Below are 27,089 nucleotides of genomic sequence, written 5' to 3' on the forward strand. Positions count from 1 at the left end.
ATCAGTGAACTGGAAGCTAGAAAGACAGAAACTATCCAATGTGAACAACAGAGAAAACAGACCAAAAAAAAATTAACAGAAAATTGGGGACCTGTGGAACCATAATAAAAGATCTAAAATTTATGTCATTGGAGTTCAGGCAGGAGAAGAGGAGAAGGGTGGCCCGGAAAAAGTATTCACATGGTTAAACAAGGTTTATGTGAGGCCACAGCAGAGCAGACCAAACCAGAAAGGAGTCACTTGTGCTAAGTACTAGGATATCAAACTGAACTTTGAAAAGGGGCAGTTCTCCAAAACCCAGCAGATTCTAGTTCAGACTGAGTCAGCGTAAGGTGGACGTCTCCTCTGTTTTAACCCTAAAAGGGAAGTAACTTTGAAAGGAGAATCGCCTAAGCCCAGGAGTTGGAGGTTGCTGTGAGCTGTGTGATGCCACGGCACTCTACCGAGGGCAATAAAGTGAAACTCTGTCTCTACAAAAAAAAAAAAAAAAAAAAGAAAGAAAGGACCAATTGGCTTTTGTCCTGCATTTCAGCTGTCTTCATCCTTGTCTGCCTATAAAGTTAAACTGCTCTGCTCAGCTCATTAAAACACTCATTCTATTTTATAGTGAGATGCCGCCCAATTCTAGAATCACAAAAGTCAATCCAATCTTGAAACTAAATTTGTTGTAATTTTGCCTGTTGATGAAATAAATGATAGCTGAGAAACCTCAAAACTTTGTAAAGAGCCATGAACTCACAGATTCAAGAAGGTGAGCAAACCCCAAACATGGTAAGCCCAAAGAAATTGGCACAAAATAAAAATCTTAAAAGCATTCAGAGCCATCAACACCTTATACCTTTAGGGAAAAACACTTAGATTGTATATCCCCTCTAATATTGTTATTCCTGTTTTTAGAATTTTGAGCAGTAATTCCACCCCTCACCTGCCCCAGTTAACCCTTGATTTTATCTTTTAAATATTGGATTAGTCTCTAGTGGAAAACTATATATCATCACTGCTTTAATTTAGAATTCTTTTTCAGCATTAGTGAGGGTGAGCATTTTTTGTGCTTAGTGTTTGTTGATATTTCTTCTTTTATGAATTTCTAATTATCTCTTTTACCCATGGTGGAAACTAATATTTCAGGCTATTAACCCTTTTCTGCTTCAGCATTCTCCCCTTCAGTTTATTGTTCAATGTGTTTATGGTATCTTTTGCTGTATAGAATTTAATTTCTTTTTTCAATGTGGGCTACTCTGTTAACCTTTTCCTTGGTGGCTTTCAGAGAGGATACTCAGAAAAAGAGAACAGAAAAGCTCTAAGAGAACAGAGGTCTTCTCAAGGAAACTCCAAGGAGACACCTGTGAGGTCCTCTCCAGGGTGACTCAGCTCTTAGGAATTTGTAGAAACTTAACTTTCTGGGACCTGGAAACTAACACTTGCTTCTGCTTCTGTAAAATCCTGAGGTTCTGTAAAAGCCTGAGCCCACTTCTTCAGCTTGATTCAAACTGACCAATGAGAAAGGTACCCATGGGCCGGAACTTTTTGACTGGATAAAAAGAGAGGACTGAGTCAGTTGGGGAGTGCTGCCATTTTGAACTCTTCTGTGCTGTGGCTCCACCAGCTGGAATAAAGCTCTTCCTCTTTTATTTTTTTTTTGGTTTTTGGCCAGGGCTAGGTTTGAACCTGCCACCTCCGGCATATGGGACTGGCGCCCTACTCCTTGAGCCACAGGCACTGCCCCAGCTCTTCCTCTTTTAAACACAGTGTTTGGGTGTTCCCTCTCTCCATTGGGCCTTAATCTTCCTGCAACAGATTCTGTTTATAATTGGCAGCCAAGGTTTTAGGACATTAAGATTTTGTGTTTGATTTACTGTTCTGGGCATAATTTCTTAACTTTTACTGTAGCTAAATCCTTGGAATAATAAACACATTTTAGTTATGCTCTCCAATATTAAATACATGGTCTAATAAAAAAATAAAAATTCTATCTTCATCCTGAGTTCCTGGCCAATAGTTCCCCAAAACCCTTAGGTAAGAGTGTCTTTTTAAATTAATTATTATTTTTTTACTGTTATTTGCTTTTATTTTATGTAGCATCTATTTCCATAGATGTGTCATAAGTTTTGGTTTCTTCAGTTTCTTTTGGGAGATCATTTTCTTCTCTGCAACCTCCTCTTCTGGTTTGGAAATAATTTGTTCCTTCTCAGTAAGCATCATCTCTTACGAGGGAGCTCATGGTGGGTTAATCCATCCATAAACGATGCATTTTGGGTGTTTTGCCCACCTGGATATGCTCAATAACCAGAGAATCTATATCAAAGTCAGTGTTTTTCAACCTTTTTTATCTCACAGCACACTTGGACCTATAGTTAAACTTCTGCAGCACATTTAAACTATGTTGATAAAAAAAAAAAGTTAAAAGAAGAATATACTTACTGTGCTTTGAAGTTATTTTGAAAATAATTTAATTAATGATCTTTAAAAATTTTTGAGCACACTAAGACCCTCTCTTGTGGAGGGTCCCACCAGTGTCCCTCAGCACACCAGTTGAAAATCACTAATCTAAGCCCTTCAGTTCAGCATTACTCTCTGCATTTTTAAGCACATGCAGCAAAAATTTAGTACTTTTTTGGGGCCACTGACCCTGTGTCCGTATGTGGCCTGGACATATCTACCAACTCTACCATTGTAACATCAGAATGGTACCCTTTCTTTAAAACGACATCTTTCAGCTACTCAGTGGCTTTTCATACATGTATACCCTTGATGGCCTGGGCAGGTTCACGTGTATTCTTCAAGTGAACAAGAAGATTTGAACCTCTTGACTTGCATGACTTTGCAGGGTTTTCTGGGTCAGGTGAACAGTGAATCATTTTCATAGATCACCTCTGGCCACTTAGGGCAAGAGCAGAGTGTCTTTTATTAATGGGGTGACTCTTGGCTGAGCCACTCCTAGATCACTTGTGTTTGGAGCCTGGCCTCTAGAAAACCCAACCATATCATCAGAGGGTTGGAATTTTCAGCACTTCTGCCCACTGTCCCCAGAGGAGAGAGGTGCTGGAGATTGAGTCCAATCACTTATGGCCAATGATCAAATCAACCATGCGATGTAATGAAATATCTATGGAAATCTCTAAATGACAGGGTTTGGGGGGCTTCCAGATTGGTGAGCACCTCTATATGTGCACCCCAACTGGACTGGGACAGAGGCTTCTGTGCTCAGAACCTTTTTGGACCTCACCCTACTTCTTCGCTCAGCTATTCATTTGTATCCTTTATAATAAACTGTAATACATCTAATAACTACAGCATTTTCCTGAGTTTTGTGAGCTATTCTAGCAGATTATCACACCTGAGGGAGGGATGTGGGAACCTTCAAATTTGTGCATAGCCCGGGCACTCCATTTGCAGCTGGCATCTGAAGTGGGAGCAGCCTAAGCCCTTTAACTTGTGGAATCTGACACTAACTCTAGGTAGATAATGTCAGATTTGGAGAACTAACTGGTGCGGAAAAAGACAACATATATATGGTGTCCAAGGGAATCCCAGATGCCCCACACTAAGAAACTTCCCTAAGCTTTTATTCAAAGAAACAGATTCTCCCACATCTCCATAGAGAAATTGCTTCTTGCAAGGTCCCCGCTACACTAATGCAGTAGAAATGTGCTGCTATCCTAGAGTCCTTGCAAGTCTGAGATGTAGGTAAAGCTGCTTTTAGGGCCCTTCCATGTCCTTCTATTCCCCTTAGATCAGGGGTCCTCAAATTATGACCCGCAGGCCACATGCAGCCCACCAAGGACATTTATCTGGCCCACAGGGTGTTTTTGCCACAGCTGCCTGTCCTGCTTAGTAGCCGACTTGTTTTGGGCTGCAGTGCGCATGTGTGGAATGTGTGCCAACTCTCCGACTCCGTTCCTTCTCTCTGTCTCTCCCGCCGGGTGTTCTTGCCGTCCTGCTTAGCAACCCACTGTCCAGGCCGCAGTGCACATGTGTGGAATGTGCCCCACACTCTCCAATTCCCCTCCTACTCTCCGACTCCGCTCCTTCTCTCTGCCTCTCCCCGCCCCTCCTTCTCTCTGTCTCTCCACTCCTCATCTCAGTCTCTGGTGTAATCAGAGGAGTCACCAGGTTGCCTGTGCAGAGCCTGCTGCTGCCTAAGGACTGAGGTAAGAACAAGTTAGGATTTTTTTGAAGTTAGGAGGTCTTTTTTTTTTTTTTTTGCAGTTAGTAGGGCCTCTTTTTTGCAGTTAAGGGGAGCCTTTTTTTCTGAAGTTAGGAGGTCTTTTTTTTTTTTTTTGCAGATGGGGGCACCTTTTTTTGAAGTTAGAAGAGCCTTTGTTTTGAAGTTATGGAAGCCTTTTTTTTTTTTTTTTTTTTTTGTAGAGACAGAGTCTCGCTTTATGGCCCTTGGTAGAGTGCCGTGGCCTCACACAGCTCACAGCAACCTCCAACTCCTGGGCTTAAGCAAATCTCTTGCCTCAGCCTCCCGAGTAGCTGGGACTACAGGCGCCTGCCTCAACACCCGGCTATTTTTTGGTTGCAGTTTGACCGGGGCCGGGCTTGAACCCGCCACCCTCGGTATATGGGGCCGGCGCCTTACCGACTGAGCCACAGGTGCTGCCCGGGAAGCCTTTTTTTTTTAAGTTGGTTAGTTGGTTGTGGGTAGTTTCTAGGGAGGTTGCATCACAGTGATAACGCAAATAGTGCTCAGTGCTAATGCAAATTGTCAGTGCTCAGAGGTAATGCAAATAGTCAGTGTCCAGTGGTTATGATAATTGTAAGTGCTCATTGTTAATGCAAATTGTTAGTGCTCAGTATTAATGCAAATTGTCAGCAATCAGTGTTATCGCAAATGGTCAGCGGTCAGTGTTAATGCAAATGGTCAGTGCTCACTGTTATCGCATGGGGGCCCCAAACTGGTAATCTGCCTAGGGCCCCGTGGGAACTTAATCCGGCTCTGCAGACAGCCGAGGAGTAGGAAATCCAATTTAATTGCCAGTAAGTGCATTTATATTCTGATTGCTATTCAGTTGTGTATGATGTTGTACGTTGTGTGCTGTGTAAGCTCTGGTTCACACTGTTGCAATCTCTGAGCAGTGCGAGTTCAGCCATATGCTTGTACGGCTGAACTTGCCTTAGAATTGAAAGAAAAAAGGCATATGTGCCTTCTTTTTTCTTGCAGTGGAATCTGATCACATGGATCTTCTCACCCATGAGATCAGATTCCTGTGCGAGTTCACAGACCACAGTGCAGTTTGCACAGGGTAGTGTGAACTGGAAAGGTGGTGGAGGAACTGGCTCTGTAATTGTGCCTGTTCCTGCACCACACCAGTGTGAGCCTGAGGTAAAAGTGGAGTTCCAGCATATGGGCACTGGCAAGGCTGAAATGTGGACTGGCAAGACTGCACTGATGGGCACTGATCAGACTGCACTGAATGGCACTGATCAGACTGGACTGATGGACACTGATCAGACTGCACTGATGGGCACTGGTCAGACTGGACTGATGGACACTGATCAGACTGCACTGAGGGGCACTGGTCAGACTGGACTGATGGACACTGATCAGACTGCACTGATGGGCACTGGTCAGACTGGACTGATGGACATTGGTCAGACTGCATTGATGGACACTGATCAGACTGCATTGATGGGCAGTGCAGTCTATATCTCTCTGTGTGGGCAAAGTTATTGCTGCTATATTGTTTTTGGAGTGCTGTATATATGTATTTGTATTTTACTAATAGCAATTTGGAATTCCTAGGAAACAATGATATCAAGAAAGAGAGAAATTGACTTGGAGTGTAGGATATTCAAAGAACAGTGGACTTATGATTACTTTTTCATGCAGTACAAGGAAAGAGCTGTGTGTTTGATATGCCAGAATATAGCGTCTGTGTTCAAAGAATACAATTTGCGTCGACATTATCAAACTCAACATAAACATAAATATGATAGTTTGGTCGGAGAAGTGAGAAAAGGTAAAATATTAAAACTGAAATATACATTGACAACTCAGCAAAATACTTTTGTGAAGCAGAAACAGCTAAATACTTCATCACTGTGAGCAAGTTTTCAAGTTGCCAAGATAATAGCGTGCACTGGCAGACCATTTGTGGAGGAAGAATTTGTTAAAGAATGCCTTCTTTCTGTTGTCAAAGAGATGTGTCCAGAGAAGGCCGATTTATTTAGTACAGTGAGTCTTTCAGGACCCTCAAATACATGAAGGATTGAAGAAATGGGAGACAATTTGCATCAGCATTTGCAAAACTCTGCAAAAAACCTTTCCTATTTTTCCTTGGCACTTGACGAAAGTAATGATGTTCGTGATTCTGCACAACTTCTAATTTTTATTCATGGTACAAATGATTATTTCGAAGTCACATAAGAGCTTGCTGCACTGCAAGCATCAAAGGAACAACTACAGGAGAGGATATTTATGAAAAGGTTTGCCAAACTGTGACTAGTTTGGAGCTGGACTGGGCAAATCTAGCCAGTGTGACAACTGATGGTGCTCCTAGCATGGTGGGGTCTAAGAAAGGAGTAATTGCTTGCATTAACCAAGAGATGGACAAACATAACCATTCTCATTCAATAGCCATACACTGCCTCATCAACCAACAGGTGCTGTGTAGTAAATCACTGAAGTGGGACTCTGTTATAAAAACTGGTATCTTGTGTTAACTTCATTAGAGGTAATACACTAAACCACAATTTCAGGAATTTCTGTCTGAGCTAAATGTTGCCTGTGAAGATGTTCCGTACTACACAGAAGTCCATTGGCTGAGTCGAGGGAGAATTTTGAAACATTTCTATGACCTACTTCCACAGATTACAGCTTTTCTGCTTTCAAAAAACAAGTACCAGAGCTCAATGATGCAGAATGGAAATGGCACCTGGCCTTTCTGATAGATGTAACAGAGCTACTCAACAATTTCAGTGTGTAACTTCAAGGAAAGGGGAAGCTCATCTGTGATATGCAATCACATGTGAAAGCATTTGAAGTAAAATTAGGCCTCCTCGTCAAATAAGTGAAGGAGGAAAATTTCTGCCATCTCCCCACAACTCAAAATCTGTTAGCAGAAAATCCATTGGTTGCATTCCCAAATAAAACATGTGTGGATTCACTGGAAAAGTTGCAAAAGGAGTTCCAATTTAGATTTAAAGAGCTTCATCTCCATGAATAGAACATACAGCTTTTCCGTAACCCATTTTCTATTGACATTGAAAATGTGGATACGATTTACCAAATGGAACTGGCTGAACTGCAGAATTGTGACTCTCTGAAAGATGCATTCAAGTCAAGCAGCCTTCCTAATTTCTATGCATCTCTCCCCTCTGAGACATATCCTAATCTCAGGAACCATGCACTCAAAATGGCAACCATCTTTGGTAGCATTTATGTCTGTGAACAAACTTTTTCCAGAATGAAACATCTTAAATCTCCAACCAGATCTAGACTAACTGATGCACACTTGCATCACTCGTTACGACTAGCAGTGACAAATATGGAACCGGACATTGACCATCTCGTTAGCCAAAAGCAGGCCCATAATTCCCATTGAAATACTGGTAAGTTTGTTGATTTAACTTTACTTGTTCTTCATTTTAAATATTACATTTGTTCCCATTTTGTTTTTTTACTTGAAAATAAGATGTGTGCATAGGAATTTGTTCATAGTTTTTTTTTAAACTATAGTCCAGCTTTCGAACGGTCTGAGGGACAGTGAACTGGCCCCCTGTTTAAAAAGTTTGAGGACCCCTGCCTTAGATCATCACCTCCCAGGCATTGTCTGTGTTCCCTCTAATCTGGGGGAAAAGCTAAAATGTCAGCATGCATCTCTTTAAGACTCTACCCTTGGTATGCTCATCTTTGATGCTGAGGGTTTGAGGATAGGAGGATGGTGATGACATTTGCAGAAAGGAAATATTTTTATGGCTGTCATTTCACTTTTCAGGCACAGAAAAATGCTAGTCAATAAGCACATATACTTTCAATTTTAAAGTTTCCTGACTCTTTATGAAATGATATACAATTAATAAAATTGAGAATAAAAGAAAGAAAACCAGGATAAGGAAGTACAATTAATACCAGGACCATGAAGATTCAGCATAGACACAGGCTCTCTGCTTTCTGATTGCACAAAAGAAGAATTATATGATTTATTTATTTTTTTATTTTTTTGGCCGGGGCTGGGTCTGAACCTGCCACCTCTGGCATATGGGACCGGCGCCCTACCCCTTGAGCCACAGGCGCCGCCCGAATTATATGATTTTTATCACATGGAGTGAGGAGATATAGCTGCTTCTCAAAGTGGGTAGAGGCATATAAGACAGTTCTTAGAACTCAGCCCTGAGATGCTTGCTTTTCATGGTGGACTCTAAATAGAGAAAAATGTGTACTCTAATGGACAATGTCCTCATTACTGTTTTGTAGTAAATGCAAACGTAACCTCTAATAAAAATCTAAGCTGTGATATTAAATCTGTAATGTGGCCTAGGCACCCCATTTGCAGCTGGTTTTCAAGTGTTATAACTTTCAAAGCACTAGAATATACCTTAAATTATGTTGCCCAAAGATAATAATTTTGCCTGGGATTTTGACAGGAGTTGGCTGTTAAATAGCTTGAAAGGCTACTTTTTAGCTTGAGACCTAGAATTAGTGTCCTATTCGGATCAATATGGACAGATTTGAGAAACTGGACTAGAGGTTGACATTGCTAAAGTTCCATTATGAACATTAAAATCTACTGTGGTTTGAATATTTGGATCCTCTAAAGTTCAAGTTGAAACTCAATCTCCAAGGTGAGCCCTTTAAGAGGTGATGAGATCATGAGGGCTCCTCCCTGGAGAGTGGGGTTATGGCCCTTGTAAAAGTGGTTTCCCCATGGCGTTTGGTCCTTTTGCCCTTCCACCTTCTACCAGATGGTGACAGAGCGATTGTCCCCTCCGAAGGATGGAGTGATGACATGCCATCTTGAAATAGAACAGTCTTCTCACCAGACACCAAACCTGCCAAGATCCTGGGCTTGCCAGCCTCCAGAACTATGAGAAAAGAGATTTTTTTTTTTGTTTGTTTGTTTGAGACAGAGTCTCACTATGTCGCCCTCGGTAGAGTGCTGTGTTGTCACACCAACCTCCAACTCTTGGGCTTAAGCGATTCTCTTGCCTCAGCCTCCTAAGTAGCTGGGGCTACAGGTGCCCACCACAACGCCTGGCTATTTTGTTGTAGCTGTTATTGTTGTTTGGCAGGCCTGGGCCGGATTTGAACCTGCCAGCTCCGGTGTATGTGGCTGGTGCCCTAGCCTCTGAGCTACAGGCACCAAACTGAGAAAATAGATTTCTTTATAAATTATTCAGTCTCATGTATTTTGTTATAGGAGCACACACAAAATAAGTAAAACACAGCCCGTAACCAGAATTCTATTCCATATGCTGTGTTCTATTCCCCAGCGGGAGAAAAGGCTGCACAGAAGACAGCTGACATTTTCCTCTAACAGCTGAGTTAGAAGTGACACCTCCTAATAGGACCCAGGGAAACATGGTAAAGATGGAAGAGAAGGTTTCAGTCTCAAACATGTTTGCATACTAGCTAATAATACTAGCTAATTTACCATGGCCATGATGCTCTGGAGGACAAGTTATCTTCTAGATTACTGAAGGAAAAGACTTCTTGCAAATTATCTGATAGTGTCTGCTTACGTGCTAGAGGATGTCTGCCAGCTACAGTGAGAGTGCACCTTGCAGACCCTCAAGTTATTGGGCAAGTGTGTGTATGAAGGTCACATTTCCCATGTGCTCTTCCCAACCAATGACTGACTGTGACAAGAATACTATGGCAGTGCTTTCTGGGAAATATAGGACATCTGTGAGGCTGATGTTGTCATAATCCTCCCCTCCCACCCCCAGCCTTGCCAACCTTCCTTGGACTGCTGGATACTCTGGGATGGCTCCTCCCAACTATTCCTTCCTCCCCCCTTCACTTGGGCTTGACAGCTGCTTCTCAGAAGATCTGAGCTAAACCAAAGCAACTTCTGTTTTTATTTCAGTTACTGCCTAACCTTTCCAATAACAGAAACAGAAGTCCATGCTTCTCATAGGAAGGACTTGCCCAATTTGTGTGTGCTTTTTTTTTTGTAGAGACAGAGTTTCACTTTATGGCCCTCGGTAGAGTGCCGTGGCATCACACAGCTCACAGCAACCTCCAACTCCTGGGCTTAAGCGATTCTCTTGCCTCAGCTTCCCGAGTAGCTGGAACTACAGGCGCCTGCCACAACGCCCGGCTATTTTTTGGTTGCAGTTCAGCCAGGGCCGGGTTTGAACCCGCCACCCTTGATATACCGGGCTGGCGCCTTACTGACTGAGCCACAGGCACCGCCCTGTGTGTGCTTTTTTTAAAGCCAGATTTTTGCCAGAGGACAAGACTCATCCTTCCATTCCTCGTGGCAGAGGGATCGGCAGCTGATTCATGTAACACAGTACAGACCCTGACAGTGTAAGACAGAAAGGAAGGAGGCTGTGACCTAGCCTTGCTGCAACCTTGAGGGGTTTATATTAAATGCATAGTGAAATCTTCATCTCTGCCCCATGCGCAGAATGAGAGGTTGATGAAAGAAAGCTCAACGAAAGCTGCAGATTCTTAATCTTGCTTTGGCAGCACCCCTATCCCACAGGCGAGGACATTCACTTCAGGGCCTTGCCCACAAAAGTCACAGTATTAAAATTTGTTGAATGAATGAATGAAGGAAACTGCACAGATACTAAGTATTTATTAGGAGGTTCACTGAGGATCCGAATTAAAATATTTGATAAGCAGACCTCCGGAGTTCCCCAGGGTCAAATATTCTGTCAGGAGATGGGCTTAGGGCTCCTGCTAAGTCAGTAACGCGTGTTCTGGAAGAAGTAATGTAAGTTGAAGTCTGTGCACTCAGAGGATGCACCCACTGCGGGCAAAGGACCGAAGGAATGAGCCCAGAGGAGGAACTCAGGAGCAGTTGCAAATTGAGACCCCAAACATTTCAGCATAGTTTTGAGAGAAAACCCTCCTCCATTTCTAAGTCTACATAATACTGACTCCATTCTCTGGCCTGGAGGGTTCCCATGGTAACAAAGCATGGGAGTTGTACTTGAAATAAAAGAAGGCAAAGGTCACCTGTCTTAGCCCATGGCAAAAGGCAAATCGGAGCTTCTATCTTTTAGTTATCCAGCTGCTGACACTCTACCCTAGAGCCCTACTTTGTAGTCCTTTCTCTGATACAAGCCACAGAGTTTCTGGGTCTCCATTTTGACAGCAATCTTTTTTTTTTTTTTTCTTGAACTAGCCACATGTTGGGGAAGTCAACACATGTTCCCCACAAACTAGGAAGGTCAAGAGGTATGTTCTAGAGACCTCTTTGTGGTTGCTTAATGCAGAGCTCATACAGACACCTGCAAACACAAGGTAATGACCCTCTCAAGATTGATTAGCCTCTTAAAGTGTGGGACACGATAGACTATTAAATCCTAATCCTCACCTCTTCATTACAGCTTCCTTATATTGTTAGCCAACAGACTAAGTCATGGACGCAATTAAATTCTTCACTGGTTCTTCTGCCCTATTAATTCCTGCCAGGAACTATAGTCCCCTGCACTTAATCTTCCTTCCTTCCTTCCTTCTCTTTCCCTTTATCTCTTTTTGTTTTTGAGACAGGGTCTCTTTAGATATGGGGTCTTGCTATATTGCCCAGGCTGGTCTCTAAGTCCTAGCCTTGACTGATTCTCCTGCCCTAGTCTCCCAAAGTGCTATATTACAGGTGTGAACCATTGCAACTGGCCTACATTTTCTTTTTAAAAGTTATAAATGGAAACTACAACTTTATAAGTCCATATTTTTAAAAATTTCAGATTAATGTGGGGGTACAAATAGTTAGATTCCATAGTTTGCATTTGTGAGGTTAAAGTCCAATTTGTAGGTGTCCTCCACCCAGGTATTGTGCCTACACCTATTCAATGTACTTGTTGGGTGGGAATTTATCCACCTTCCACCCTGCTCAAATTTCATTGAGTTTTTCTGTCATGTGAGCATGTAGGTGTTAATCTACTAGTTCCAATTTAGTACTGGGTACATGTGATGGGTGTTTTTCCATTCTTGTGATACTCTACTTAAGAGGATGGTCTCCAATTCCATCCAGGCTGTTAAGATATATAATCTCTATCTTTTTTTATAAACCAGATTTTTTTTCTTTTGATTTTCACTTTCCTGGGGAAGTGACAGTTTGGCTTGCTTTTTAGTGATTTTTCAGTGATCCCACGAGCCTTAAAGTGCCTCTTCCTAGAGGCCCATATCAACATACCTCCGGTCTGTGGGGTACAGCTCCACAGTGACCACATCAAGAGAGTTCCAGGCCGAGATGGTCAGCCCGTTGTACAGACACAGCATGCCTATCATCATGGATTCGCTGGTGCCGAACCAAAGGAAGAAACAGCTGATCCCCGAAAGCACCATAGAGCCACCTGCCAACAATGGAAGCAAAGGCTGGAATGTTTCCTGCCATCTTAGTAGAGTAAGGACCGTTGGGTCTTTGAGATATCTCGGGAAAACTGAATTCTAAGTGGAAGCTGTAGACTGGGCTCCGGAATGCTCAAATACAGGCACATTCACCTGTATGAAAGGTTTGTTTCTCCAACTGCCTTGTGATCACAGCAAGTCCCAAATACACCTCATCCATTACTCAGCTACTTAAGTGGAAAAATATACATTAGTTACACATAATTAGCTTTTCAGTCTGTTAACTCAGGGAAACTGCCCCAATGAAATGTAATTAGACATAATTTTAACTACAATTTAGTTCTAATAAAAGGTCTGAGGGATTTCTCCACATGGGATGCAAATGTCTAAGGGGGCCATGGAGGGTGGGGATGGATGAAGTAAGTACAGTGGGAAACAGGCTCCCTCTGGATGAGTGTTTTTCAACATTTTTTATCTCACAGCACACTTGAACCTATCGTTAAACTTTCACAGCACACTTAGACTATGGTGATCAAAAAAAAAAAAGAGTAAAAAATATAATCCTGCCTTGTACTTCTTTTGAAAATTAATATTAATGATCTTTAATTAATCATGAATTAAATGAATTAATTAATGATCTTTAAAATTTTTCACAGCACATCTAAGAGAGCCTCTCGCGGCACACCAGCGTGTCACGGCACAATGGTTGAAAATCCCCACTCTAGATTGCAGGGGCAGCCGTTTATTGTACATGAAACCAAGTCCATACCTAGCATTGTTAAGCGCCCGATTCTGTCCATCAGAAGAGCAGACACGATGTTCCCCGGCAACACTGCCAATGTCCCCAGGAAGTTGACAAAATAAATCCAGTAGGCACTATAGTCATCATCAAAGGTAATCTGACATCCCGTCTTATTGTGAAAAAATGAGCAGTTTTTAAATTCACTGTCAATGAATTTATATGGTTCAAAATCTGTAGAGACAACAGTAACAACAAAGACAATTCATCAAGGTCTTAACAGGTGCGCACCAACATCAGAAAGCCCATTCAAAAGGGATTCATGGTCTTATAAATTCCTGGCAGGCTTTTGTCCCTGGGCTGGCTTGGCTTTTTGTATCTGCTTCTGGCCAACGCATAGGGTCAGTCCAGGACCTCACATTACAAAGTAGCTGAATGATAAAATACCTTTGTTGAATAAAGGAATAAATTAGGTTAAAGAGTCCAGTTATCCTCTGATTTCCTATGTTTGGCCATAGTTAATTATATTACTTGCTTACCCCTTTACAATATTACTTTGTTCTAACTATTGTTATATAAAGACTATCATTCTAGTACTGATAGCTTATATACTACCATAATAAAAACAATTTGTTTCAGATCATGCACAAGTCAGCCTTATTATCTCCATTTTATGGGACTCCGAGGCACAGAGAAGGAACAGGACTTTCCTTGGGTTCCTGAGATTGAATTTATATAATAACTTCAGGTTTATGTAGATGAATCCACTGAGGGATAAGAGTCAGCCCCATCAGAAGGTCATTAGCATTTATTTCTTTTTTATTTTATTTTATTTTTATTGTTGGGGATTCATTGAGGGTACAATAAGCCAGGTTATACTGATTGCATTTAGCATTTATTTCTTAAACATGGAACCATTTAAGAAGCCTGCAGATGATGGTGGGTTTTGCTAAAGGACTGTGAGAATCAAAACTGGCTGGTATCTTGCTTACTGATCGAGATCTGCTAAAAAAGTCGATCTTCTGAGGTTGAATGGGTTAGAGGACAGTGACAGATAGCACTGTTTAAGAACCGAAAAATAGAGACACCTGATCCCATTCTCACAGGGAGCTGGGCAGAGCTGGCTTCTGTCTGAGCCCTGGAAGGCAGGGCTGGTAACAGGGTACACACTGATCCTCCTGCTAGTGCCAGGCTGTTATGCTGGACTCACTTTATAGGACAAACAGACCAGTGGATGGGGGCTCTGAAATCAGATAACCCCGGCTTCAAACACCAGCTGTTACTAGGTCTATGATTATGACCAAATTACTTAATTTTTCTACATCTCACCTATTGTGAAAACAGAGATAATGAATGGCTAGTGAACTACAGTAGGAAACAGCAGGGAGTAGGTGTCCAATCACTGTTTGTTTCCTCTCTTCCTCCCTCCCCTCACCCCAGCAGGATTTTCAAACACCATTGTATGGCTTGGGCTAAAAAAATTTTATCTGATCAAGCATTAGCCACATGCCCTCCATCTCTGTTAACGAAAGCATGCTCTCCTAAGCAAACACCAGATTTTGAAACCAGGATTATTAAATAAATTACAGGTTAATTCTTTGCTTTGAAAATGATTCTCCAAAGGACATGTTCTTTTTGCCAACTTTGAACTTTGGCAAATGCCATTTGCATTCAATCTGATAAGACAAACAAGACAAGCTTGCTTTGGACCAACCTGATGTAGGGAGCTGGTTCATTCACTCCTTAATATCCATTTCCTACATGAGCCTCTCCCCACCCTGTCACATGGTTATCACATTTCTGCCAGGAGCTGGGTGCTCAGTAGCACACCTACCTGTGTTGTCAAAAAGGGTATCAATAAATGTGCAGTTCTTGAAGTAGGTGTTGAGTGAAGTCACATCCTCAAAGGTGCAGGACTTAAAAACTGAGTCTTTGAAAGTTACAGATTTGAACTTGACCCCTAGAAATCTGTACAATACACACACAAAAGTTTATATCAAGGACTTGTATCTATCTGAGTTCAAAGTCAAGTCAAACCAGTTTAGTGACGTGGTACCCCACTGTGGATTTTCTTAATTACAAAGGACATAAGTTTATAGATGTTGTAAGCTCTTTGCTTTCCTCTTTTTCCTCATCCAGCTTGTCCTTTGGCTCTTTCATTGCTCACCAATATTATTTTCCACTAGGAGAAGAGATGACATGATAACTTCCCTTAGATTTCTGTGATGTTGGTAAGTGCTTTTGTGAGGTATGCAGTTGAAAGTAGTGTTGGGGGAGTACCTGTGGCTACTGATTCTTTATTTTTCAATCTCATCCTTTTATTTCTTCATGGCTTTACCTGAAAATTCTCTGTTTGGGGTTAATGGCTCTAACTTGAAGATGTTCTCCAACTTGAACTTGGTAAATAGTAAAATTCTGTTTCCTAATATGAAAACCCAAAGCTTCTGCCTTCTAGCATAGGGACTTCTGATTATCCTGAAGAGAGGGCAGGAGAATTCTGTTTCATTTATATGAAGAATGACTGACTGACTTAGGGGTCAAGAAACTCTTAGCTCACGGTCATTTCCAGGAATGTTTTACTTCTCACAGCCAACAGATAGTCCTTGAAACAAACAGAATTATGAGAGCCCTGCTTATTTTTGGAAACATGTGGAAAATGAAATCTGTTCAGATACATTTTGGGGTATTATTCCTTAACTGTTTTTTATGATTCTCATGGTTGGCATTAACATTTAGGGCCATTGTAAGGGGGATTCTGGGTGGTGAAGATGATACAGTCATAATGCTCATAACGTCTTGTAAGAGTCTATGATTCAGGCCTCGTCACCTTTGATAAAGACTCCTAGCAGCAGAGATACATATTCATCAGTGAATCCTGGTACTTTATTAAGAGACTGTGAATGATACTTAGCCAGTCACTGAGTGGAAAATGCTTGTTCACTGAGAGGATGGGGTTATTACATCAATATTGCTCTTATATATTATATATTATCTTATATAGGGGCAGAAAGGAACTGATCCTTCTGGGCAGGTGAGCTGACTTAAAAGCAATACACTCACTATTGAGTACTTGCAAATTTATTTTCACCCTAAAGCTCAATTGCATTTGTTGGTTCAAAATGCACTGTGGTCTCACAGACCAACCAGCTTGAAAAAATAATTTTGTTTTCCACCCCCATTCCAGGGCCCAGAGTAAAACGATCTAAAGGCAATGAAGGAGGCTAAATAATGGTGCATTTTAGGATGATTACCAATTTTCTGAAATGGAACTGAATTTGCCAAGGGTAAGTAATTGTATTTTTTTGAATGGATAATGTACACACAGAATACTCATGGAACAAAATTCAAAAGGTTGAAAATGGAAAAAAACAAGCCTTTCCACACCCATCCCCAGGCCATTCAGTTCCTCTGAATGGTTCCTCTGAATGGTTATCCAGAGATAACCACTGCTGCCCATTTCTCCTGTGCTCTTCCGGGAACAGTCTGCCTGTGAAGTGCCTCCCACACCTTGCTCTGTCTCCTTATAGTCTAGCGTGGGGGTTGTCAGCACAGAAAGAATCACCATTTTATGATGTTAAATAGAGAAAGCTATATTTTAAAGAAGCCATTTGGTGATTTTTCAAAATTTCCTGAAGGACAAAAATTTCTTTCTATCACTTTTTAAAATAAATATATAATGTATGTTTTATAAGGATTTTAATATTATTAAAATGATTAATCATTATATTATTAATGTAAAAAAATTCTAAGTGATGATTGACTATCCAGCTTGAACTGTAACAGATAAGACAGGGACATGAATATAAAGTGGAAATTTCTGATGGAGTAACAACACTTTATTAACTAAACAGTGTCAATGTTCACCTTAGAATGACAGAGGACTTGACACTGAGGTTTGTGTGAAACAGGATCGCAGTGTTTTATGTGGGAGAGGGAAGGTGCTCCCGTACTGCTCAGATTATGATTAGGCCCCTCACTGAATTGCCAGCATAGGGACAGTTTCCTCCCAGTTAGTAACTCCCCTGTCTATTACACAGATCATAAGCATCCTACAAATTCTTTTTCATTTTCCTGAACTAGTTTTTTGCCCTGGGCAACTTTGATTATTTTAGATTTATACTTTTAACACTTTTGAAATTTGAACAATTTCTTAATAATGGAAACAATCATAAACTTACACCAGCAATTATTTGTGCAGACAACAAGTATATGAGTATAAACCAGTACCTGGTCTATTCTTTCCCTCTCTTAAGGAATGACCCAGATCCACCTCCCTGAGCCAGTTCTTCCTGGTCAGCAAGAAGCATTTCAGATCTTATTCTCAAGAGCCCCTGGCTCATACATTCATTGCATCTTTTCAAAACCCTTAACTTTGCAGAGTCTCCTGTTCTCTTATTGAAACTCTTCCTGAAACACGCCAATTTTGGATTCAGTATAGTGGAGAAAGGAGTTCTGAGAAGTGATCCCCTTTCTCAGGAACAGAAGACTCATATCACATTTCAGATTTCTTCTCTGAATTCAATCCTATACCCACCTTATTTTCTCAGACTCCTCATTCTTCTGTACCCTAACTTACTGTCATCGCTCTTCAACATCTCTCTAAATTTTTTTTTCACATCGGTCAATTCCACTACTTAATAAATAGGAAGCAACTCGGTGCTTTAATAAATATGAACACGACAGTTTCAAAAATAGCTCTATGTGAAGTAACTGATAGATGAGCATCTTGTTTTAAAGGCCCATTTGGAAGTATTCAAATTCAACATGAAAGTGACTAAATGTACGAACTAAAAAAAAAAAAAAAACAAATTTATTCATGTTTTAGTTCAGTGAAGGTAACCAGAAATACGTTCTTGTGACCAGGTAGTAAATTAGCTTATTTCAAAGTTTTCAGACCTGCCATTGTCGTATTCCATTCCAGTATGGATCTGATTTTCCATTGTGAAGTTAATACTGAAATTTGCATATTTATCTCTCTGCACATTTCTAGTTAGTGACGCATATTCATCGGACTGCAGATGTTTAATGACGTCAGGGAACCAAACAGATAATCCATAGTACCTGCAAAGACAAAGAAATAAGAGTTTGCAAAGACACAAGTGCATCAGAGGCAATGAACACCTCCCTATGTTTTCAGAGCAGTAGTGGTTCCCTGAGAAGTGCTGGCTCCTTCTGACATTATAAATAAATCATACAGTAATCCAGATTACCCCACCCCTACCATCAATCTGCAAAAATCAAGCTAGAAAGATGGTCTAGGGTTATCTGGAGAACCACATGTATGTAATTCCTGAACCCCTCCTCTGGGAAGAGATGTGATGAAAGACATCCTATACCCACACACGATGCTGTCATCTAAAAGTGTCCTCCCCAAGTTCATGTGATAGTATTAAAGTGGGGTCTTTCGGAGGTGATTAGGTCACCACAATGGAGCCCTCATGAATGGGATTTGTGTCCTTTTAAAAAGTGTGAGAGAACTGTCTCCTTTCCTTTTGATTCTTCTGCTCCTCTACCGTGCGAGGGTAGTGTTTGTCCCCTCTGGAGGATTCAGCGACAAGGCTCCATCTTGGAAAAAAAACGCTGAATCATTATCAGACACTGAACCTGCCAGTGGCTTGATCTTGGACTTCCAGCCTCCAGGATGTGAGAAATATATTTTTATTATTGGCTGGGCATGGTGGCTTTTGCCTATAATCTCAGCGCCTTCGGAGGCTGAGGCAAAAGGATGGCCTGAAGCCAGGAGTTTGAGACTGGCCTGGTCAACATAGAAAGATCCCATCTATATAAAAAATTAAAAAAAATTCTGTTATTATAAACTGCCTGCACTGTGGTACTGTGTTACAGCAGCACAAATGGATGAAGACATCTGGCATCCTGCCCAGGTGTCTTTCTCATCGTCCCAGGCCACACTGAGAAACCTTACTTCCAAGTTTCGTGGCACAAACTCCTAGGATCCTAGAACTATGAATGAGAGCCCTGAATGACTCTTCCACTAATGGAGATGCTTTCTTGGTTCCTACACTACTGTGATACTGCTAACCTGGGGGCAGGACCCTGTTTCTCAAGATGGTTCAAGGTTGTGGAAAGGACATTGAGGTTGTTACCTAAAAATCCACGTAATTCTTCCTTTCTGTCTCCCAGCCTCTAATGTACTATTCTGACAGCTAGGTTGTGCTGCTATGCTGTTCAGTACAGTAGTCACTGACCACAGGTGGTCACCAGGCAGCTGAGATGTGGCTAGTCCAAATTGAGATATGCTATACATACAAAATAGCATAGGATTTTGAAGACTTATGAGAAAAAGAAAGTATAATTAATCAATAATTTTTATGTTGATTGTATGTTGAAATGATACTATGTTGGGCAGAAGGAGATGAATGAAACACAGAATTAAAATTAATTTCACCTGCTTCCCAGCTACTAGAAATTTTCCAATGACATCCATAGTTCACATTTCAATCAGACAGTGCTGCTTTAAAATACTAGTTCCCAAAGTGGGCTGCCTGGACCAGCAGCATAAGCATCACCCACGAACCTCTTTGAAATGCAAACCCAGACTCCACTGAGAGCTGATGAATCAAAAGCTCTGGCAGTGGAATCTTCTAGGTGATTCTTCTGATGTGCATTCACATTTGAGTGACTTTGTTCCCAGCGACACTTCACTACACAAAGAAAGAAGTGGTTATGAACATAACGTTTGCAGGCAGATAGGCTGGGTTTGAATCCTGCTTGTGGCACTTACCAGCTTCATGCACTTGGGCCAATTCTCTAAGCCTCACTTGCTCATTTGTAACATGGGAATGATGGTCATGTCCACCTTCGTGGGTGCTTGCTCAGACTAAACGGCATGCAAATCATCTAGCATGTAGACAGTGCTCCAATCATCATCACTGTCGTAGGATTCCTGAAACATCTTTGCCTGAGGATGCCACAGAGTCCAACCACTTTCCTTTATAGATCATGAATTAATCTCTGTGGGGTGTGCGAGTGGTCATTGAGTAAGAAACGACTCAGGGGGGGAACATCTATGGCACTGCTCCCCATCAGATGTGTGGAGCAGAACTTTGGAATGGCAATAATGAGGAACGCATACTGCCCCGGAACATCCACCATCAATGACGTGGAGGGGTCTTGGCCGATTTTTCATTTATCCTGCAAACATTTACTGAGCAATTACTAAATGTTAGGCACTGCTGAGATCTCAGGGACATAGCAGCGAAGAGTAAAGAAATCATAAAGCTTAACACCGGGTCAATAATGAATAAGTAAACGCAGTAAACAAACCAGATAATGATTACCACTCTCCACACCTGGACAGCAGGACTTTCCTCTTACCTGCCTTTGCACCTGACCCAGTGCTTGAGCACACAGTAGGCACTTACTATAGTACATTTCCAGCCTTCCCTTCCTCCAGAGATTAATGGATTATTCTAGAACTTGGGTGGCAGTTATTTTACATATTCTAAATCAACTCTCTTAATTTAGAAATGAGGAGTTGAGACAAAGTTGTGTCCTGAAGTCACACAGTTAACCAAGTCACCAGAGAACCAGCTGCTAGGTGTCCCAAGCCCAGCTTCCTTCTTTCTCTTGTCCCACCTCAACCAACGCTGGGAAGGAACGGTCATCTTTGATTGCTCGCCTGTTTGAGTTTTGGGTTGTTATGAGATGAACTTGCAGCTTAGATATTAGGCTCTACCAGGCATGGAGAGTGCACCGACCTGAAAGTGTAGGATATTATCTAAATGTCTTTTTCTAAACAGCAAATTACACAACAAAAGAGCTGTGCACACACATTCTAAGCTATGTCAGTGATTAGCAGATCAAATTTGGACATTTTCTTCCCACCTCTTCTTTTCGTAGAACATACACATGGTAGTTTTATTCACTTGGCATTATTTATTGAGTTCCTATTATGTGCCAGGGATATGGATCAATAAAAACCTGTCCTCATGGGGTTTTCAGAAAGGCTAGCCACATTGTATTCTCTATACAGAATAAAGACGACAGAGGGGCTGAAATTTAAAAAAGGTGGTTAAGGAAAGTGAGAAGGTGACATCTGAGGGAAGACTGGAAGAGGTGAGGAAAGGAGCAGGGCAGATAACTGGGGAAGGGTGCCAAGCAGAGGGCTGGCACAAGGGCCTGAGATGGGAACAGATCTGGAATGTCCAAGAAGCGCAGAGAGCCTGGTGGGGCTGGGCCGAGAGTGGATGGTGGAGAAGTCCCAGGGCAAATGGTCTGAGGCTTTCCAAACACTCTTGGTTTTGCCACCCCGGATTTATGAAAAGATAAATAAAATAATTGGTTTGTAAAAGCCTCAGTTGTCAGCAAATCTAAGCTGAAAAAAGAATCTTTTCTAGCAGGTTAGTAGAATCAAGCAGCAGAAGAAAAGGCAGCAAGCTCGGCTGGAAGTAGCAATGTAAACATTCGACAACTTCGCTTGCCAAGAATTTAAATATCACTTACCCAAATGACAGGGTGAACCAAACAATTGTAAGCTTTATTGTATTTTCCCTGACTGGGTAGTTGAAACATCTCATAAAAGTCAACCAAATCTGTGAAATATTAGAGAGTTAGTTTTCTAATGCAGTTACCTAGCCAACCCCACACCCCACCCCTTCCACCAAATTAGACAGAAGCTGAGTTTTTGTTGGGTTGAATTCATTTCAACTTAAATCATGAGTTAAATAGGTCATAGGAAACCAATACTGGAACTTTCATTTCTCAGCTTCCTGGAGGCAAATGGACAAATTGACTCAAAACTTCAAGGCACCCCATCCCTGCCAAGCCCCCGGGCCTAATGCCTTCCCTTTCCCACAGATGAATGTACTGGTAACTTCTGATCCAAAAGGGATCCGAAGGCCTGGTCCCAGTGCAGGAGTCGGGTGTCCAGGGCAGGGGGGAAGAGCCCCACTCATGGGACAAGCACGGTCAGCCCCTCTCTGACCACCCTACACGCAGCAGGTTGACACTCAGTGCAGGGCTTGTTACTTACTCCGTACAGCTCTGTGCGGATCCGAACAAAACACCTCCTGTACCACGTTCCTGTGTCACTCTCAATTTCAATCAGCTCGTCTATTTGTTTAGGGGTTTTGATTTTGTTTACCTGTAGAGAGCAACAAAGTGCAAAGCGCTGAGTTCCCTTCTCTGAAGTTTCTGGGCTTAGGTTAGCAATTTGTACAGGAGTGAAACTGACTCCAGTAAAAACTAAGCAGTACTGATTATCACTCCATGGGTATACGAGACCACTGGCACCTAAAAGAGCCAAATAAAGACTGAGTAAGAGGGAAGGACAGAGAAACGGGGGAAGGGCAAGTAGTAATGGATAATATGAAACCCAAATGACCTTCTGATCATAACGGCAAAGACACAATTAGTAGATTAAAATATCCAGATAGAATAGCTTCTGGATTAAGAATTATTTTGCTTTCGTGTGTGTCACACTTTATGGGGGCAAGACATGATTGCAAGAGGGACTTTGCCTAACAATTGCAATCAATGTAACCTGGCTTATTGTACCCTCAATGAATCTCCAACAATAAAAAAAAAAATTATCAAACAAACAAAAAAAGAATTACTTTGCTTAAAGTGAGTGTATACACCTGAAGGCATATGCCTTTGAAACCTTTTTGTTTGATGAATTTGACCGCTAGTAGTGGTTCTTTTTTTTTTTTGCAGTTTTTGTCAGGGGCTGGGTTTGAACCAGCCACCTCCTGCATATGGGGCCGGCGCCCTACTCCTTTGAGTCACGGGCACCACCCCTAACAGCGGTTCTTAAAGCATTTGTTCTTAGAGCACCAGTATGGCTCTTCTTTCTTTCTTCCACAGTGAAATCCACAGTGCTAACCATGATGCAAAATTAAGTGAAGGAGTGTGGACTGCAGGCATCAACACTGATTTTTCAGCAATATAAGGGAAATAAATGATAGAGGGTCAGTGTAAAAAAAATTGCATCTATGACTTAAGGTAGCCTCCTTTTGCTAAGGAAAAGAACCACAAGACCGGAGAAGCAATGGTTTCAACACCAAGAAAGAAGATAGAATCCTGAAAAGAGAAAATAAAGAAAGAGGGGTTCCTTTGTGGACCGGGCCTACCTTGTCCTGTTAATGAAGATTTACCCGTTTTTGATAAATCTGAGAGGACGTGCTGATGTGCACACATTACCCCTGCAAGGGATTTGAACAGATCTTTTTGGAGATGCTGCCAACATCCATGGTGGCAATTCTATCATAAGAATCCAGGTACCAAGGCCAGTTTTTAACAGAGGTGATTTGGGGACTCTTGTCTTTCATATTATACCAGATGAGAGACGCAGTAGCTCCTTTCTGGCCAAGTAGACAAAGATGTCTTACTTAAGAAAAGTTCATTTCTATCTGGGCACGGGAAATAGGGCAATGAGGCCCTGCAGAGACATCTTCTCAGAAGGTCTTTGGTAAATAAAGGGTTTTATCATCATTTGGCTGAGAAGGGGGATGAGTATCCAGAAGGTGTCTCAAGATCTCTCCAGCCTTATGACCCTTTAATTTAAAAATGCTTTCCCTCTATTGTACATGTACTCAAAAGCAGAGACTTAATGTTTCTAGGCCCTTAATTGAGGACATCTGTTACGGATCTTCCAGTTCTCTAGGACACTGCGGAGAAAATGTTGCTGTTTAAGAGTCTGTGATGATTTGGATAGAGGCTAGATTGAAGTCCACCCTTACATTAAAAAAAATATATTTCCTAACTACAAATAAAATGAACAAATAAGATAGCAGGGGACTGCTTATGGAGACATGATTTCACATGTTTTAAGATGTAATTGATGTTATTTATAAGCCACTAAAAATCCTACTTTCCACGTTCCTGCTGTCTTACCGTATGTCCTCCCAAACCTGTTCTAGAATGTTTTAGTCTAATTGTATGACTGCATATATCAAAAGATTTAAAACAATAGCTAATTCCAAAAAGTTTTATGCATCCAATTTAAATTAATTTAGACAGGCTTTCCTCATTGAAAACCACATTTGTAACTAGAGTCTGAAGAACATTCCATGCAGAGAAAATAGCAGCAGGGTGGCAGATTAGGTAAAACGCCAGGTCTGAGGAGCTGGAAGATGAGTGTCGCTGTAGAGAGGAATGGGAGAGAATGAGAAGCCAGAAGAAAGTGAGATTGGGGTGTGTGCTGTGCACGTGGGCGCCTACGTGCATGTACATAGAATGAAGTGAAATATATATATTGGAAATAAATTTCTGCTTCTTTGATAGCTTGTGCTCACATTCAGCCACATCAAATTGAAACCACATACTTAGATTACCTTTTTCTGGCTTCCCACATGGCTACCTTGCTTTAGCAAGTGTTAATTATTGATCTAAGAAATGGCCATGTGTAAAATCCCTGCCTTTATGTACTATAAATAGTTGTATCAAAGATAACATTTATTATATTGTTCAAAATCCCTTATAATATAGCCTGTGCATAAACTTTCTGCAAATTACAACTAGATGAAGCTGGCCTTGCCTGAAAAACAGATACATGTTCCATTTACTTCATGTCAAAAATGACACGATCCATTAAATTTATCTTTTGCCTGGGTTGTCAGGAAACCCAGAGATTAGTTTTCTGATTGGTCACACTGCTTTGCTCTAGTATGATTGTTTTTCCTTCCATTTCTGGGAGTGTTAGATGTTACTTGAAAATGTGCCCGGAAACCTAGGGGCCAACATTGTCACTAGTAAGGGTATTTTGTGCCACTTTGTTGCATACAAAATATACATGCTTGATTTGGGGTTTTGTCTAAATCTGACTGTTTTGTCTTTTAATAGGAAAGTTTACACTATTCGTATTTATTATAAACTAATATTTCTACTTTTAACCTGAGACTTCTTATTTAAAAAATATTATTTTATTTCCTGTCTCCTTATAAATGAGCTATGCTTTTTTCCTTTTTTCTGTGTTCAAAGTTTTTAAAAAGTATTTCTAATTTTAGCTATTTTTTAATTTTTCAAAAGCATTTTCTAGTCTAGCCTATATTTTTATAAAAATACTGTCGCATGTTCTTGCTGTTTCCAACTTCTATGGCTTTATGTATAGAAAATTGTTATAGAATTAAAAAAATAATTATTTTGTATTTTTAAAATATATTTTGACATTTGTTTTAGATCTATTATCCTTCTGAAAATAATTATTGTTGACACTCATATGTTTAACTTACTTCCTGATTTTTTTTTTTTTTTTTTTTTGAGACAGAGTCTCACTTTTTGCCCTCAGCAGAGTGCTGTGGTGTCACAGCTCACAGCAACCTCAAACTCCTGGGCTGAAGCAATTCTCTTGCCTCAGCCTCCCAAGTGGCTGGGACTACAGGGGTTTGCCACCAATGCCTGGCTATTTTTAGAGACGGGGTCTTGGTCTTGCTCAGGCTGGTCTCAAACCCATGAGATCAGGCAATCTACCTGCCTCGGCTTCCCAGACAGCTAGGATTACAGGCCTGAGGCACTGCCCTCAGCCTTCACACTTCTTGAATTTTTGGTTTTATTTTAATCTGGTTTGAATACATCAAGTTATTTTTTCAAGAACATTACATGGGTGGTATTTTTTTGGCTCTTCCATTTATGAGAATACTTTTATTTCCTTCTAATGTAAATGAACTTGTCTGGTTTTGAAATTTGAGGAGAACTTTTTAAAGGCCTTAATAGGTTTTCACGTGCTTTTATATAAATGCACATGCTGTGTACATATATTAATATGCATAACATATTCATATGACTATATGATATGATACATATGTAATATATGTATATATCTACAACTGTGTGTATATATTAATACATGAACATGTATAATATACCCATATTAATATATGGATAATATATACACATAGATGTATACACAGATATACAGATGTGTATATGTATATCTATAATAATCTGCACAGATGTGTTTATCTTAATATGTAGATATGTAAATATTATTAGCTGCTGTTTATGGAGTACTTATAATGTGCCAGACATTTTGCTAAATGCTTTACATACATTTTCTCATTTGACTCTCCTAATAAATCTACCAGTTGGGCTTTATTCTAATCATAGGATAAGGAAACTGAAGCTCAGAACCTTGATGTTACTTGCTCAGATCACACAGCAAGTGAGTGACCTGGGTTTTGAACCCATATATAATTGCTTTATCTAGGAGGCCCTATGTTCTGAACTCTTTGGCTGAGCAGCCGGAAGTAATTTTCAGCTGGGTGACTGGGGCAAGCGCAGTGACCTGGCTGAGCAGAGGAGACAGACCCACAGAGGCCAGACCTCCTCTGATAGCAAGTCAAGGAGAATTGGCTGCTGATCCCTACAACCACGGGCCTCATGCCCTCAGGTTCTGAGCCTTGCAATCAGAGAATACGTCTGAGAAATAAAGGTATTCTTTCCACCTAACTCCATCTCTTGGGTTGGTGTTATCATTTGACCAACCAGAGAGTTCTGGGGTCCTACATAGGCATGGGTGGAGGTCTGGCAATCTATGGGCCCAACACAGCACTGTGCCTATCTCTATAAATAAAGTTTTATTGAAACATAGTCACATCCATTTGTTTACACGTTGTCAATGGCTGATTTTTTGCTACGGTGGCAGAGTTGAGTAGTTGTGACAGGAGCTATCTGGCTTGCAAAGCCTACAGTATTTATAGTCTTGTCCTAGACAGAAAGCATGTCCCAGTCCCTGGCACTGTGAATTCTCTGAGGAGCAGACTCACCGTGAAGACCTTCTCAGGCTGACCCCGTGCTCTCATGTTGGTGTCATGAATCAGCTTCAGAATCATCCAAGCTTCATCATGCTTTCCAACCTAAGAAATGGGAGTAGACAGTGAAGTTCTAGGAGTGACAGACACCCTTACCCTCCCTGATTTT

General features: G+C 41.1%; 1 protein-coding gene across 1 annotated transcript in view; it reads right to left on the reverse strand.

Moving 5' to 3' along the window:
* SV2C (synaptic vesicle glycoprotein 2C) overlaps positions 1-27,089 on the reverse strand; it is a 268,675-nt gene that overhangs the window by 13,176 nt on the left and 228,410 nt on the right. Inside the window, exons 6-12 of the mRNA XM_053588340.1 lie at positions 26,936-27,025; positions 22,204-22,314; positions 21,675-21,763; positions 18,108-18,272; positions 15,046-15,179; positions 13,242-13,445; positions 12,318-12,477 (exon numbers count right to left, since the gene is read on the reverse strand). Coding sequence (XP_053444315.1) covers positions 12,318-12,477; positions 13,242-13,445; positions 15,046-15,179; positions 18,108-18,272; positions 21,675-21,763; positions 22,204-22,314; positions 26,936-27,025 — 953 coding nt within the window. The remainder of the gene's footprint in view (positions 1-12,317; positions 12,478-13,241; positions 13,446-15,045; positions 15,180-18,107; positions 18,273-21,674; positions 21,764-22,203; positions 22,315-26,935; positions 27,026-27,089) is intronic.

The sequence above is a fragment of the Nycticebus coucang genome, chromosome 1 (assembly GCF_027406575.1).
Source record: "Nycticebus coucang isolate mNycCou1 chromosome 1, mNycCou1.pri, whole genome shotgun sequence".
Classification (NCBI taxonomy): Eukaryota; Metazoa; Chordata; class Mammalia; order Primates; family Lorisidae; genus Nycticebus; species Nycticebus coucang.